The 10689-nt window shown below is 42.4% G+C and overlaps 1 protein-coding gene across 2 annotated transcripts; it reads right to left on the bottom strand.

Annotated features, from left to right (window-relative positions):
• Nucleotides 1-908: 908 nt before the first annotated feature.
• On the bottom strand, nucleotides 909-7057 carry psma5 (proteasome 20S subunit alpha 5). 2 transcript variants are annotated; one of them, XM_049023508.1, is made up of 10 exons: nucleotides 6944-7057; nucleotides 6345-6382; nucleotides 5940-6006; nucleotides 5501-5627; nucleotides 5151-5218; nucleotides 3981-4088; nucleotides 3049-3107; nucleotides 2710-2812; nucleotides 1606-1692; nucleotides 909-1274 (listed from the first exon to the last, which is right to left on the bottom strand). In XM_049023508.1, exons 2-10 carry the CDS (start codon nucleotides 6371-6373, stop codon nucleotides 1197-1199), a joined length of 726 nt encoding a protein of 241 aa, XP_048879465.1. In that variant the 5' UTR covers nucleotides 6374-6382; nucleotides 6944-7057; the 3' UTR covers nucleotides 909-1196. The 2 variants fall into 2 exon arrangements, with proteins under 2 accessions (XP_048879465.1, XP_048879466.1); XM_049023509.1 differs by lacking the exon at nucleotides 6944-7057 and having other exon boundaries at nucleotides 6345-6517.
• Nucleotides 7058-10689: the final 3632 nt, after the last annotated feature.

Below are 10689 nucleotides of genomic sequence, written 5' to 3'. Positions count from 1 at the left end.
AAAGGCAACATCCTCCGTGAGCCTTACTGATCTCTAACAATTATCTGATAAGTCACTTTCTCCAGTCCATGGACTGAAAGAGGGGTTATCTGCTCCATTGGCGTTTCCCATACTAGTTGGTGACAAGTTGGTGTTTTGTGAGAAACAGATCATGGCATTGCATCTGGTCTTTAGTGAACTTCGTCCCATTTATTTTGGGGGGGGGGGGGGGGGATTCATTTTATTATAAGGTTAAATAAGAACTGTTGGTACAGACTGTGCTTGATGTTATATCGGGAACCAAATCTAAGAATTCTCAGTGTTAATGACTTGCAATCGTGACTTTAATAATTAAAATATAGCACTGTGGCAATCCTACACAAAACAATGACTTTACTCTCACACTTCTTTTTAAATTAAAACATATGTTTCATATTCACAACCTAGACAAAAACATCTAAGCTGACATACATATACAGACACACACACACACGACATTTTGGGTCCTTTCCTTGCAGACGGGCCATCAAGTGGTTCTGCTTGCACCCACGTATGCATGGACAAGGGGAAGCACAAATATCTACTTCACAGAGCTGTTGTCCTGATAGGTTTCCAAGCAAGAGTTTTAAAAATGCAAAATGATGCGGAACAGCACAAGGGGACAGTATATTTTCAGGCCCTTGCAAATTTAACCACTGAAATGAACCCTGCTTTCGGTATGCAATGTCACATGAAGAATGCACAGGCAAATTGATTTATTTTTAATATCGCAGTGGCCCTAAATGTAACCTCAGTTGTATGTCAGGCCAAGCCTGCGCAGAAGTCCAGGCATCGTAAGGCTCATCGCCAAGCTAATGCATTCATTTGCCCAAATCTCGGCTGCGGCACCCATAAACATTCCCACAGAAACGCACACATAGCTCTCAATGTTCCGGGTATAACGCTTTTATTGTCAAGCCGAGACGTAGTAACAAAAGTAACCCCCACCCCCTCAACACCCTTTCAACTTCCAGCAATTCCCTGTTGATGTGGTTCTGTGGTTTTGTACAGATCTGTAAAAATCTTCAAGACAAGGGGAAAAGGAAAAACAAGCATCACGACCAACTGGCTCCGTTCTGGACTGGAATATGCCACAAAAAAAAAAAAAAATGTTGCTGAGAGGAAGCTAATTATTTCAGCCAGCTGCTCCAGGAAGATTCTTATGGCACCACCACCATTTAGATGTCTTTGATGACTTCCTCCAGCTCTTCCTTGGTGTACATGTGAAAGGTCTTCCCTGGTTCTATTGTGGCAAGCTGAATGTCAGGGAAGAAAAGAGAGAAAGAGAGAGACCGAAAACAGCTTAGCGAACGTCATTGATCTTTAGCGGCCTGCATACTGCAAGAATGCTGGACCTCACCGAACAAGGAGGTCAGGTTCAACTCACACCGTGTTGGATAAGTAGGCATGTGAACTAACCGGTCTTTCAGCATTCCTGGCCGGGGCTGTAATCCCATTGCCACAATAATTGAGCTACAGGTAGCTAGACGGACAAATGGGCTTCGGGCAGACCGCTGACATCACACCAACACCCAGCAACAGAGCTCAGGCACAGGACTTAAGGGGGGGGGGGACCTTTTGAATCACCTCAATGTTCGTTGCGTTCAGCTTCTCCTCCATGACCTGCTTCAGGATGGTGAGTGAGGACTTCATTGCTTCTTTTAACGTCATGGACTGCAAATAAATAAATAAACAGGTCAAATAATGCACCTCTGTCCACACAAGGCTCCTCCTGTATCATACACCTATGTGTCACTTGCCAGTTACCTCGTGCTCCAGTGACGGCCAATTAGATTACAGTCATATGACAGCAGAGTCCAAGAGGGCATTGTAGTCACAGACTGCATGTAAAACAGGACCATCCAATCACTTTCTGACTGAGCCCAAGACTGACACACCAGCTGGCCTATAATGTTGAATGGGGAAGTAGGAACCACCCCTATACAAAGCAGATACGTGACCAAAAGAAAGACAACTAAAGACAATTAAAGTGTCAGAGCTGCATACACATTACCCTCTATCATAATACTGTCTCGCTTCCAAGGAACTGTGACACATATCTGTGCTGAAAAAGCTATAAAGGCTTTAGTTTGTTTTGCATTCAATGGCTGGCTTGGGTTAAACTTCTTTCTGGATTTAATTCAGAAGCCGCGAGAAAGAGATAGCTTAACAAGTGCTCAAATTTTCTTCAATGTGTGAAGTTATACTAGTCAAATCACAAGGGGTGCTGCATCATATAAACTTAATTTCAACCATGGGCCACAAGTGCCCACAACAGGTGATTAGTTACTCAGCGCTACCACCCACTTACAACCCACCCTGCTTCCCACCCCAATTCCACTGAAACCAAATGCTTTGGATCATAGAAATGCTCTTTATGCATAGAAATCCCTCCCACTGCAGTTTAGTCCATTCCCCGAAAGTAAACAAAGAGGCTGTTATCTCTCTATATGACAGTGCCAGCAACTCTGCGCAAAATGCTTTAATCAAAGAACTGGCTGTTCATGCTGGATGTCGTTTATCTAATGTAGTTAAGGCTTGTTTCTGAAAGGTACAGAACATCTCCTCCAGAAATTCTTATAAACCGTCCTTCTGTGTGTTAGCATGCAGATAGCGATTAGTACAGTTTTGCAGTGGTATTTGAAACAGGCAGGCTGTGGACAGCCGCAGTGCCTCTGCAGGGGTCCTCACCTTGTGGTACACTTCCTGAAGTGAGCTCTGGGCACCCTCGGAGGCAGAGCCAATAGCTCGCGCGTCACATTGCACAAAGGTGCCCGATGGGTCCATGTGGTACCTGTATAAGTCACAAGCCGAAATGCGCACACAAACACACACACACACACACACACACACACACACAGACACACAGACACACGAGCACAGTGTTAGGATGCTTCCCAGTAAGCCATATTTAGTTGAAGAATCAGGAACTTAAGATACACACAATAGATAGGTGAGGTTCCATTTTTACCATAATAGATTCACCTTTTCAAAAAGCCTTTTTTCAAAGAAAAAAAATAAAAAACTTACAGCTGGGGACCTTTCTCATCCAGTCCCCCAAAGAGAAGTGCTACACCAAAGGGCCGGCTCTGGAGAGAGAGAAGAGAGGAGGGGAAAAGAGAAGGAAATGGAAAAAGACAGGAGTTACTACTGCCCCCCAACAGAGGGTGCTGTTATGCCATCACGGATCACCTGTTGCATTAAAGGACCAACACACAAGGTTTGAAAAGACATCAGATCCATGAACCTGCTCACAGAAGCACCTCTGCAGCCCACAGCCTGCTTTTCCAGCCCCCTCCCCGACATAACATCATCGCCTGCAGTCTTAAGTGTTCAAATTCCTTCTGATTTACACGCATACTTCAGTATCATCATTTATTTTTTAGATGGAAAAAAATTACGCTGATGATCAGTTTTTGTTGCTAACAGACAGTAAAAAAGGACAGAATCAAATTCCCAAGGACGCAAAACTACTTCTGCACCATCAGTACTTATATTATTCTACAGAATTGGCTGAATATCTGTTACATAAATCACATTTGTATTGTGAAGAGGAAAGTCCTTTAATACATTCATAACATATCGCGTTCGCATCATGCAAATGGAGAAAATTTAATCCAATAATTCAATTTTGACTATAAGCACCAAAATTCATTATGCAACTTCACAGCCTGAAAGTGTGGCTTTTCAGCTTGACTCAAGTCTGCTGATGTCTATAAAAATGTTCTTCGCTCTGCTCCATATGCTGTGAAATCCATCACTGGTACTACACCTGCTTTGCATTGACAAGACTGCACATGTAAAAAGGAGGCTTCTAATCTATATCAAATCCAGATCAGCATACACTCTGTTAACTATATGAAAAAGTGTGTACTTCTTGCATATGTGTTTTTGGTTTGCTACGTGCGACTTGGAATGTGGGGTGGGTTGTGGCCAGCACACAGTCGAACTGGCGCAGTTACCATGGCGCCGGGGTCAGCGTCCTCTTCCCCGAACTGCAGTGCGAGGTTGGACACGGCCTGGGTGACGCTCTCCACTGTCATGGTCTCATTGTAGGTAAACCAATGGTTCTGTGGCGGAGGTGGAAAAACAAGCAAGAAATTGGGTTTTTGCTACGATTCCATAACATAATACGACATTTATTTACCAAATGCTTTTATCCAAAGCGACGGACAATTGAGGTCTGTCAGACAGTCCCTGGGGTAACTGTGGTTAGGGGCCCTTGTTCGAGGGGCCCAATGGTACCATCACATTGCCAACCATGAGCTTTGAACCACCTTACAGGCACAAAGCCCCAACCCGAAGAGTCACACACCAGCCCATTGGAAGAGAGACACAACGGTCAAGGCCCTTGACAAACCAGCTGAGTGTGGATGCTCAAAATGAAAGAGAACCTGAGGCAGGGGTGGGTGATACTGCAAAAATATCATATTCATTTTTTTCAGGCACGACAACAATCCACAATATTATCACGATTGTGTTTCATATTGGTTTTTTAAAACTTAAGACTAAATTACTGACCAGTACAAGCAAAAAAGAAAAAAAAACCCATAGGCTTATAAAGTAACAAAACTTAAAACAGAGGTGGCCAATCTTACCCGCAAAGGGCCAGTGTGTGTGCAGGGTTTTGGGGTAACCTTTAGGTCAGCTGTTCAAACTCAGGTCTGAGGACTCTTCAGTCTGTCAGTCCTCAAATTAGTAATCTAATGAGGGAGTTGCAATGAAAACCTGCACACATAACGGCCCTTTCTAAATAAAACTGGCGACCCCTGACTTAAAGGAAATCATACATTGCATACTGAGCACGCTAAGCATGTTTTCCTTAGAGGTGGTTAAAAACATTCTTCATGATGCCATCCGACGTGTGAACTTCATCTCTGCAAAAAACTTGCGTGCGCCATGTTGATTTGAGAAGATCCAAATAAGTTCCAAATACAGTCGTCCCTTTCACGCTTTGACTTTCGCGGCTTCACTCTATCGTGGTTTTTTTTTTCGTATGTACATTAAAAAGTTGACCGAGTCAGTGAAAATGATACATCGCTACGCATCAGAAGCATCTTTGCTCTTCGAAGTGAGAGGTAAAAGCATGATCCACACCCCCCAAAAAAAAACTGCCCATCTAGCAAACTGACCTGCGTCTCCACTCTCGCTTTGTCGATCAGCGTCTTCGCATCAGCTATCAAGCCACTCATGGCGCAGCCTGAGAAGAGAAAGAGAAACCTTAAAGCCTTTTTAAAACTAAAATGACATTTAAAATTAATTGCTGAAAAGTTTTCAGCACAAATTAACCCTTTTGTGGTGCGATGTTTATGCCTTAAAACTGCACAATATTATGTTAGCGCGCTGCTTCATTTTTAAATCTTTACATTATACATTTGTAACTCTGCACTTTATGCATTTGCTGTTGTATACAAAAGCATTTCCCCCCAGGATCAATAAAATATATAATCTGATCTATCAGAGAGGGGGCTTCTCCCTTCACCAATGTGAGAGTCGATCTCCACGATCTTCTCAATGCTGCTGGGCTCCATGAGCGGAGATGTTATCCTCTTCTCTACGGCCAGGCAAACCCCCTCAGATGTCTGGATTCCGATGGCCGTTGAGCCGAGCTGTGGGGAGTGGAGGTGAGTGAATATACAATAATAATAATGATAAATCAGGATAGATGCGGATTCTGCTGCTTTGAGACAGACACACTGTTTCAGAAAAACCCAACCTGTCAGATAAAAAAAAAGAACAAACTGCTCTTCTCCCTTCCCATATAAAACTTTTCATTAATGGGCAATCAGAAAATAGAAAATTAAGACCCGCAGGTTTTATATTAGAACTGTCATACAGAGGGACAGATAGCATATGCCTATACTGATATGTTTCACAGCTGTGGCCCAGTGTTGAGTTGAAAAGTGGATGTACAAACTCACCTTGATGGCTTCGATGGCATACTCCACCTGGAACAATCTACCCTCTGGAGAAAATGTGTTCACTCCCCTTAAGAAAAAAAAAACAATAAAATGAAACAGTAGATCCAACATGTTTGTTTAGATCAAAAGTTTAAAATCCACCAGCGATTTTTTTTTCTGCATGTTCTTTAAGCATAGATTTTAATATACAAAATTAAAATGAAAGTGAAACTACAATAGCTATATTACAAATTCATAAATATTAACAAATTGTAAAAGTCTCATAGATCGATTAATTTAGTAAACCTCTTATCCACGGTATTAATTACTTTGACAATATTGTCTGGGAGGTCGTTTAATAAAGGCCGTTTGGGCGAATCATAGACCATGATGACAAAGCAAAGATAACGTGAAAGCAAAGCTTACCTGTCATACTCCGATCTTGTCAAAAACATCTCGCCGGACTAAAAACAGGGAAGAAAATAAGATTTAAAAACCAAATAAAAACTAAATACACGTTAACAACGAATGACCACTTGCAAACCTAAACTTCACACGAGAAGAGAAATTGGCACCCACAAATCAACCTAGCCTAAGACTGTCTTATTCCCAAAGCCGATTGGATAGCACTGACAAAAGGGGCGGGGCACAGCCAAATACTATTGATGTAGTTGGCTGACACGGTTGTCCATCCAGCATGTTTCACTAAAACCGGCTTCGATTTCATATGAATCGCTTCTGAACTATAATGCATATCAAACAAAAGCGATTCGACAATTTTGTGATTATACTATTAGTGATTCAATCACATATGATTTTTCATTAAAACCACTCGTAAATATGGTTAGTGGGATTTGTACGCCCAAATGAATATACTGCAAAGCACGAATAGCAAATGAAGCATAATCGATATGTTATAAACAAAAATCCCTATACCTTATGGATACTACGAACTATGCCTGTTATATCACCGAATGGTGAATTTAACACTAGGCTATAAGTATTATACCAACAACACTACTTACAAGAATTTAACGTCGTATGAATTTGCGTTTCGCCGAGAGTGTGGAGGAAGTGCACGATTATTTCCTTCCGAAGGTGAACACCATGCGCGTTTAGATGAATATTTTAGTTCCGCGGTCGATCCAAGAACATGCGATTATATACACATTAAAAGCCGAATTTTCTAATTCCCCAGATTTTGAACTGCGGCTGCGTAATGCATTGGCTGTGTTGTCACTGTTCCCTGATAATCATCCTGTCGTAGTACAGTTTTTTAAAAAGTATTTTATACTACAGTTTTGTAGTGTTTACTAGTTGAATTTAGGGCTTTTTTCAAAGTAAACGAGTAGGGTTTTGAGTTGATTTAAGTAGTATTATTGTAGAAATGTAGCATTTGCCAATAAACATCATGTAACTGGATTTGGGGTACTCTAATCCATGTTTTTGTAATTATCTTATTTTGTACCTTTTCTGGACCTGAGATAGAGTGGCATATGAAGAATCATAGCCATTGATAAGGGACGAATCTCCTGACATGGTCTTCAGCATCCTGAGACACCCTACCTGGCCCATGAGCCCCCGACATTTTCAGATTTTGTTGACTCTAGGGGGATCCCATCGGTATATTTTGTTGACTGGAGGGGGGGGGGTTCTTGTTAGAGAATCCCAAGTGGGAAGGGTCCTGATGTTTGATTTTAGGGCCACTAGAAAGTGCCGAGACCGCTGAACCTGCCAGGGTACCATTGTCCCTCAAACGCCCCTGCCCTGGGCTCCCCTGCAGCATCACCTGACTGGTGCCTAACCTTGGGACGCTTCACCTGCCTTGGTTTGATTGCAAACCGCCATTTTCTACTCTGGCTGATTCCCATACAATCCAGTGCATGCGGCTGTTTGCACACACAGGCTGCCACAATATAACAAGGTTGTTTATATTTAAATAACCTTACAGAGGTGCTGTGAGCCAGAGCACATGGCAGACATGAGCAGCCCCTCTAATTTGGAACTGACCATGAGTTTTTCCTTTGGGAGAAGAAACAACAGCAGAAGAAAACCCTTCCAGACCACAGGGGACATCATGCCAACTTAGACAGGCCCAAGCTCGGCTCCCGGAGCTGACAGTCCAAACACCAAGCAATATCATTCATGCAATGAAGTACATTCAAGGGTTTTACACGCTCCGTAAAATGTTAAACTGCTTCAGATCTGTAGGCCTTCACCTTATTTGAGGAACCCTGATGAAACCTTGAATCAAAGGCGTGTGTAATAATTACGTGAGCCAGACTAGTATAGGTTACATCTAAAGTATTAAGGCAGCACTTTGAATTTTTACAACCAGAGTGGGTTATAAGTTGTACTTACATATACATGTATGGAAAAAAAAACTGTTGAGGAAAAACAGACATGCAAGTCTCAACATTTCCATTGAAACCTCACTCTCTCCAAATAAATACATAAAATACACTTAGTAAAACACATAAACAAGGGGGCCAATAAATGTCAACCCACTCCATGGGGACCCTCACCCTCAGACAGTCCACGTTTTTGCTTCCACCCAGCTCCCAGCTCACCTGTATCAGGTATTCCGTGATTGTTTGTTTAGTTCAGCTCTGCTGGTAGCTGGGAGAGAGCAAAAACATGGACTGTCTGGGGGGGTCCCCGAGGCCTGGGTCAAGAAACACTGTCCTGCAGCATTCCCTTGCAGATAGGAGGTAGAAGTCCTTTCAGAGTAGTGATCCTGCAAGCCAGCTGCAGACACATCCAAGCGCAACTAGCTTCCCCAGTTCTTTCTCCCTGGCTTTTCCCAGCATAGCTTATAAATCCAGCAAGGAAGATCTGTCCCGCCCTCTCACTAAGGCAGTCATGTCCCACTAGCTCTTCTTGAAGCTGCTATAAAGAAACCAGAGTTACTGCTACCTGCCACAGTGCTGATCACCCGCTACTGGTACACAGCAGTATCCCAACAGGCCATTGCAGCACTAGGAAGCATCTAATCAGCCAATCATGTGGCACTGCAATGCATGCAATCATGTATATACCAGTCAGGAGCTTCAGTGAATGTTCCCATTAAACACCAGATTGAGCAGGAAAAATGTAATGTCAGTCATTTTTTTTACACGTGGTATAATTATTGGTGCTAGATAGGCTGGTTTGAGTGTTTCTGTAACTGCTGGTCTCCTTGGATTTTCACACACATCAGTTTATAGCGTTTACTCAGAACGGTGTGAGAAACGAAAAACATTGACAATTCTTTGGCGGGAAATAATTTATTGATGAAAGAGGTCAGAGGAGCATAGCCAGACTAGCTTGACCTGACAGAAAGGCTAAAGTAACTCAGATGACCTACAGATGGGCTACAACAGCAGAAGACCATGATGGATTGTACATCTTTCAGCCAAAAAACGAAAATCTAAGGCTGTAGTGGGTACAAGCTCATCAAAATTGGATACTTGAAGACTAGACGAACATAGCCTGGTCTGAAGAATCTCAATACCTGCTGAGACACACAGATGTTAGGGTCAGAATTTGGTGTTAAAAACATGAATCTATGGACCCAACCTGCCTTGTGCCAACAGTCCAGGCTGCTGCCGGTGATGTAATGTGGGGAATGTTCCCTTGGCAGACTTTGGGCACATTAATACTAATCAATCATTACTTGAACACCGCAGTCTCAGGGTTCGTGCCTTTTCCCAGTTTGGCTGGCAGTTCCTGCTGGAGTCAGACCTCCTTATGTTCGTATGTGATTTTAAAGTGCTTGATTAAATTTGCTACTTTCTCTCAAAATGTAGTTTTTACAAAGATGGTACATCACATGTTCCTGACACAGAACATCTTGTCCTGGTCCAGGAATAGCTGTGTTCAGGAGCAAAAAGCCCTCCAGAGAGTGACTGGTGCAGTAGAACATTGCTGCAGGTCTGCTCTCCCTTCCCTGCAGGACATTTACACCAGGAGATGTAGGACCAGAGCAATTAGGACTGTAAAAGACTTGGTCTCACCCCAATAACAGAGTGTTTCAGCTTCAGCCAATTAGGCAGGAGGTTCCGCACCATAATGGCCATTCGCCTTCTTAATCAGGACATGCCCACCCCCCCTTATAGTTTTAGCTTCATGTTCACCGCACAGCAACTTAATTCTTAGTGTCATATTGCACATTGACTGTCATACTGTCATATTCCATATTGCACATTGACTGTCATACTGTCATATTCCATATTGACTGTCATTTCCCATATTATCCCTGCCTTGATTATTGTTCATGCTGCTACACTATGTTTAAAATGTTTATACTGTTGTGCCAACATTGCACAAAGCAATTTAAATTTGCAGCTTGCATATTGCACATCCATAATATCTCTAGATCTGTTTCATACTTTAAAGTTTAAATGTTTATTTTTTTTAAATCTTTTTTCTCTATATCTTATTTCTTCTTTCTCTTTAATTTTTTTTATATATTTAAACGGTTGCACAGTCAGACAAGAGAGGTTTAGGATACATTTCAATGCATGTTGTACCTGTATACGCACGTGACAATAAAAAACGCAAAATATTTCCAGATTGCAGACATGTTTGTTATAGCTTGCTTTGCAAGCATGCAAGTCGCCTTCACTATTGTCACCCTCTTACCTGATCTTCTTGTGCTCCAACTACTGCAAACTATGCACATGACGTCACAGCAGGCAGCGGTACCCGCGCTCACGCCCACTGAGGGGCAAAAAAACCTGAGTGACAGCGTTAGCATTCAGCAGAATGCACACATCTAAAATGGAAAAGA

Source organism: Brienomyrus brachyistius, chromosome 8 (assembly GCF_023856365.1).
Source record: "Brienomyrus brachyistius isolate T26 chromosome 8, BBRACH_0.4, whole genome shotgun sequence".
NCBI lineage: Eukaryota > Metazoa > Chordata > Actinopteri > Osteoglossiformes > Mormyridae > Brienomyrus > Brienomyrus brachyistius.
This window is presented reverse-complemented; position numbering and strand designations above follow the sequence as displayed.

Bases quoted from the DNA above. Each gene is read 5' to 3' on its own strand.
- psma5 (XM_049023508.1), bottom strand. From the start codon at position 6,373: ATGTTTTTGACAAGATCGGAGTATGACAG. The intron at 5,628-5,939 runs GTGAGTTTGTAC...CACTCCCCACAG, and splicing joins ATGCCATCGAAGCCATCAAG to CTCGGCTCAACGGCCATCGG. The intron at 4,089-5,150 runs GTCAGTTTGCTA...CCTCCGCCACAG, and splicing joins AAGCGAGAGTGGAGACGCAG to AACCATTGGTTTACCTACAA.